The sequence below is a fragment of the Tenrec ecaudatus genome, chromosome 1 (genome assembly GCF_050624435.1).
Source record: "Tenrec ecaudatus isolate mTenEca1 chromosome 1, mTenEca1.hap1, whole genome shotgun sequence".
Classification (NCBI taxonomy): domain Eukaryota; kingdom Metazoa; phylum Chordata; class Mammalia; order Afrosoricida; family Tenrecidae; genus Tenrec; species Tenrec ecaudatus.
In genome coordinates, this window is record NC_134530.1 from 267766345 (window position 1) to 267772702 (window position 6358).

A 6358-nucleotide genomic window follows, 5' to 3' on the forward strand; every position below is an offset into this window, starting at 1 on the left:
TCTAGTTGTTATCAGACATTAAGTAACACACATATGAATTTAACAGAACACAAAAGAACGTTAGTACTGTTCATGTTCATTGTGACTTTTTGTTCCTTCTAAGACGCTGGGACCCATAATATTGTTAAAAGGTCTTCCTCCGTAGTCCAGTTCTTGCATATTGCCAGTCCTCTTCCAGCTTGCGTGTGTGTGCCTCATTATCAAACAAGATAACTGAAACCTCAAGGGAAGAGTTTCTGTAAGATTGAAGAAAACAACTCCATGTGATTTTTCAAATAGAAAATATTGAGTCCAAGTACTTAAAAAAAATACCATTTCGGACATTTAAAAACATATAAAATTTAGAGATCGTGTGATGGACCCCATGTACTCTTGTCCAGCTCCAAGAATGATCAACTGGCCTATCCTGTTTCAGCTACATCTCTTCCACCCGCTCCCTACCATGCACTCGTGTTGACGTGAATCTTGAGCATCATCACTTAATACATCATTGGCTTTTTTGTAAGTCTCACATTACCATATGTCTTTGAAAAAAATCTGCAAATCAAGTCAATTCCAACTCATCGCAACCCTACACAGGGTTGCTGAGGCTGAATCTATTTAAAGGATCACCTGGCTCTGATGGAGTAGCTGGTTAGTTCCAACTGCTGATCTTGCAGTTGCAACCCAACACATAATAAAGCCTTAAAAATATGTCTACAATACCATAAATCAATCTAAAATATTAATAATTTCTTAACATTATTCAATATTTCTTTAGAATCCAGATTTTTCTTATTGGTTTGGGTATACCAAAATGGAAAGAAACTATGCACATTTGATTAATATGTCTCAAAAGTGTCTTTTAACCTATAGACCATCCTATATCTTTTCTTGCAACCATATGTTAAATAGGCCAGATGTATGTTCTGGATTTTGCTGTTTGCATGCCAGTGGTGTCGTTTTAACATGTTCTTTAATCTGGATTTCCAATAAGCTAATAAGAAATAACAAGCTTAACTGGAAACACAGGGAATCCAGGACAGATGACTCCTTCAGGACCAGTGGTGAGAGTGGCGATGTCTGGAGGGTGGAGGGAATGTAGGGTAGAAAGGGGGAACTGATTACAAGAATCTACGTATAGCCACCTCCATCGGGGATGAACAGCAGAGAAGAGGCCAGGGGGAAGACGTCAGACAGTGTAGCATATGACAAAATAATAATTTATGAATTATGAAGGGTTCATGAGGTAGGGGGAAAAGGGGAGGGAGGGGGAAATGAGTAGCCGATATTAAGGGCTCAAGTAGAAGGCAAATATCTTGAGAATGATGATGGCAACAAATGTACATATGTGCTTGACACAATGGATGGATGTATGTATGGATTGTGATAAGACTTGTACAAGCCCCCAATAAAATGATTTAAAAAGATAGAAAAGAAATAACAAGTTTAACAGGTTTAGTTTTTTGACCAGAAGACTTCATAGATAGTATATAGACAAATGGAGGCACATAATATCTGTTTTTTACTTTAAAAACATCATTTTATTGGGGGCTCTTAAACAGTGCTTATAATCCATACATCTATTGTGACAAGCACATTTGTACATATGTTGTCATCATTTTCAAAATATTTTCAACTCAAGCCTTTGATATCAGCTCATTTCCCCCTTCCCTGACCCTCCCTCGTGATACTTTATAAATTTATAATAATAATTTATTTTAAAAATGTTCATGTCTCACACTGATCTGCTATCTCCCGTCACCCACTTTTCTGTTATTCATCCCCCTGGGAGGGGGTTATAGATTGATCATTGTGATCGGTGTCCCCATTCTTCCCCCACCTTCCCCTTACCCTCTTGGTATTGTTTTTCACTTTTAATAAAATCAAGATTAATCAGTGGTTTCTAATGTTATCAGCCTGATCCATCTATTACAATGTTCCCCATCAGTTTTTGTTCAAATGGCTTTTAGTAACTAGTTGTTTTAGGCTGGGTTCTCTAGAGAAGCAAAACCATTGATACTTATATCTATATGTAGATAGATTTGTCTCCAAGAAATGGCTCACACAATTGCAGAGGCTGGTAAGTCCCAATTCCATGGGTGAGATCTCAAGCTAGAGGCTTCTGATTAACATAGCTGCAGGGCCTGACAAACTTAGGTCAACTGGTCAGACAGTCGGCTGCTAATTCCCAGGCTCTGGAGGCTAATGAATCCCAAGGCCAGAAGGCAATATGACAGGATGCTGCCTTGAGTCCCAAGAGCCAGAGGTACGATGATGAGAGCGGATGCAGGATCAACAGAGGTGTCATATTTGAGGCAAGGTCACACTTCCAAAGAAATTCCCTTTACAAAGGATAAGATTGGGTAAATCTGTACAAGTGTTCTTGAAAATGTTGAGAATTACTTTGAGAACGAAGGTGTACCTGACCCGAGCCATGGTAGTTCAATGGCCTCATTTGCATGTGAAAGTTGGACATTGAATAAGGAAGACTGATATAAGAAATTATGCATTTGAATTATGCTGGCAAGGAATATTGAAGGTACATGGACTGCCAAAAGAACAAATAACTGAACAAACAAACAAACCTCTTCTGCAAGAAGCACAGGGGCCTAGGAGACCCTTTTTATGAAGATGGAGCTGAAGGCAGAGATGAAAACCCCTACCCCCACCTCCAAATTGAGGCCAAAGCAAAGGCATTAAAGGCTGAAAGGCATCCACAGCCACAAATAATAAAAAGATCCTCCCATCACCAATAATATTAAGATCCTCACATCACCGACCTTCTGGCAGCCCAAGACTTGAGGCTAAGATGGCAGCCCAAATGCCATGGAAGAGCACCCCCAGGAGAAACAAGCTTAACTACTATGCCATCATCAAGACCACAGAGTCTGTCATGAAGATTGAAGATAACAACACACTTGTGTTCATTGTGCATGTCCAGTCCAACAAGTACCAGATCAAACAGGCTGTGAAGAAGCTCTATGACATTGACGTGGCCAAGGTCAACATCTTGATTAGACCTGATAGCCAGAAGAAGGAATATGTTCCACTGACTCCTGACTATGACGTTTTAGATTTTACCCACAAAACTGGAATCATCTGAACTGAGTCCAGTTAGCTAATGCTAGATATAAAGTTTTTCAATACATTAAAAACAGAAGAAGTACAGCCAGAATGCTCCTTGGAAGCAAGGATGGAAAAACTGTGTCTCACATACTTTGGACATATTAGGACAGACCAGTCCCTGGAAAAGGAACATCATGCTTGGTAAAGTAGAGGGGCAATAGAGGAAGACCATTGTGGTAGTTACATAATCTCTTGTCAACTTGAGGATTAAGAATGAAAGGGAAGAGGTTAGCCTGTCAATTAGGTCACAGGTTGATGACCTCATTTGGAGGCATGATAGAGATAAATAGCTCACTAGAGGCCAGTCTCCTCTTCTCTCTCTCTCTCTCTCTCTCTCTCTCTCTCTCTCTCCTTCACCTTCCCATGGACAAGCCACATGGAGTCATACTGATGGCAGAAGCCTAGAGATGCTTCCACCACCACTGGATCCACAAGATTTTCTACCACTGGCCTGTGATCTTCATTTGGCATCATTGCATGTACTGTGTGAGTCTGAAGAGGTATTAATGGACTAGTATTGGACATATGGGCTAATATTGGACTTATGAACTTGATCTGGACTGGGCTGGGATATTTTCTTAATATACAATTTCTCTTTGATATAAAGTTCTCTCTTACATATGAGTGTCTCTGGATGTTTCTCAGGACTAAAAACCATCAATAAGATATATATTGACCCATGGCTGCAACAATGGGCTCAAACATAATTATGAAGCACAGAAAACAAGTGTTTTGTTCGATTGCACATGGGGTCGGGTTGCTATGCATCAGAACCAGATCTACGGTCTCTAACATTGGTGTTCCATCGACTTTAATCACAAAGTATGGTAGTGCTAAAAGATGTCATAAGGAATCTCCTGTATCCTAAACACATCCATCTTCACCTTCCATCATGTAGTATCAGTTGGGGTTCCCCTTGATAATCGGAATCAATTACACCACATAATACAGTAACTTCCTTCTTTGCCTATCGATCCAGAGGCAAGATAAATCCAAAATGGCCAGGTGCTATTCTTAACTTCTAGCTAAATGGAAGCAATATTGTGTCTCCAAGAGAGAAGATTCCTGTCTTTGAAAAATAAAGCCTTAGAGCATAGGGCGGTCAGAAAGCAAAATAATTTTCAAGTATGCCACTAGGGGTAATGGTGAGCAGGGTACCTTTTCTGTGGTAAACTGAGGACTTGGCTGAGTGTATTTAGCCTTATTTCTACGCTTGCAACCACAGGCATGGAAAACTAGGCCTGTTTTGAAAAAAGATCTCCATTGTTCCAAGATAAAAATGTTTTCTAATACACACTCTCCAGACTGAAAATGCACCCCCCAAAATAGCCCTCCATTATAGAGCAGTCATAAAGGAGCTACCATAAAAGATGTCTCTTACCTGTGTCTAGGCTGTTCACTATGCTGGAAGGTTATCTGTAGATAAGAGCAATCAGGTTCTGTAGCCCAACCCACTGTAAAATACAGCAAACCCTCTTCTGACATCTCTTGCTGATACTGATGATAGATTACTCCCGAGGAGGTTACTGGGGTGTCGGAGGTCAACTAGCACTAGGTCAAGATGACGCTTCTCATTGCTTGCTCATTATGTTACCTGCCTATGATATGGCCCATTGACTATATGTTTGCTGTGTGACATGCACGTCTTTTGAAAGATCTGTAAGCCCCATTACATATACCACAGGATAATACAATACATTCACTTTCTTGGTCCTGACATAGGGACAAGGAGCCCCTGTGCCCCGCTGTCTGTCTATCTTACTTTCCATAATTGCAAAGTCGATCCTAAGGATCTATTCAACTGTTGGGACCAACACATTTCCACACCTTGATTCCCAGTACTGCGAATTTTAGCTATTGGAGAAACAGCTATTTCTTGGACACTTGTTTAGAGCAGGTACAGCCTCAGAGAACATTGTCCCAGTCCCGCAAGATACTTCGACATTCAGTTTTGCTGTACAGAAACAATGAATAAATGAACATTTTTTCAAGAGGTAAGTAAAAGATTCCATTTGATTCTTGGGGTGGGGCTGGGGTGGGGAGGGGATAAAGGAGTTGAAAGTAGGTCTTCATTTTGAAACCATCTTATGTACGAATTCTTCATAGTTGACTTCTCCTTCGCCATGGACGTCTGCTTCTGTGATCATCTCGTTTATTTCTTCGTCTGTTAGTTTTTCTCCCAAGTTGGTCATGACGTGGCGCAGCTCGGCCACACTGATGTAGCCACGACCGTCCTTGTCAAAGATTCGGAATGCCTTGCGGATTTCTTCTTCGCTCTCTGTGTCTTTCATTTTTCTAGCCATCACACTCAAAAACGCTGGAAAGTCAATGGTGCCATTATCACCGGTGTCCAGCTCGTTGATCATATCCTGCAGCTCAGCTTCGGTTGGGTTGTGACCCAGTGACCTCAGGATAGTGCCAAACTCCTTTCTTGTGATGGAGCCGTCGCCATCTTTATCGATGAGGGAGAAAGCCTCCTTGAACTCAGCAATCTGCTCTTCGGTCAGCTGATCGGCCATGGTGCCGGTGGAGAGAGGAGGCTCAGCGGGGCGAGGGGCTGCCCCAGCGCAGGGCCAGGGATGGCGGCGTGCTTAGAGCGCTGGGCGCAGGGGCACTGTGCGGTCACCTCCTGCGCGCTGCCCAGGCCACGCCCCCACGCCCCCCACCCCCACCTCCTTTTAAATGTGCTTTTCATGGTTTCAGGGTCTAAACATCCGAACTCAGGGTTCCCGTTATAGGGGAAGGCTTTCTCTCAGTCACATCCAGCTACTGTGTGTCCGCGATCTTCACGTGGCCCGGCCTTTATCATTCCCCGCGCGTGTTTGCTTCTTTGTGCCCTAATCTGTTGGTTTTATATCTCCGAGGGAGATGATTTGCGATGCCCTATCCTGAGAGGATCTTCGTAACAGGAAAAGAAAATCCTATTCCCAAATGGGATTATATTAATAAATGCAGGGGTTTCAATTTAACAGCGCATAAGTAGAGGCTTCTAAAAAAGGGATGGAAAAATGGAACTAAAAGATTATTTTAAAAATTGTCAATGCAGTTTTTGAAGCCTACTCCCCCCTACTCCCCCGCCCCCAGTAGTTGGGGAGTACATTCCCAGTAGCCCTGGTGGTGTAGTGGGCTTCTCATTGGGCTACTAATGGCAACATCGGCAGTTTGAAACCACCAGCCACTCTGAGGGAAAAAGATGAGGCTTTCTAATTTCTGACGAGTTACAGTCTCAGAACCCCAGAGAGACAATTCT

General features: G+C 42.3%; 1 protein-coding gene across 1 annotated transcript; it reads right to left on the bottom strand.

Moving 5' to 3' along the window:
- Positions 1-5177: 5177 nt before the first annotated feature.
- Positions 5178-5627, bottom strand: LOC142437474 (calmodulin-alpha-like). The gene has a single exon (XM_075540621.1). The coding sequence runs from the start codon at positions 5625-5627 to the stop codon at positions 5178-5180; it is 450 nt and encodes a 149-aa protein (XP_075396736.1).
- Between the last annotated feature and the right edge of the window lie 731 nt (positions 5628-6358).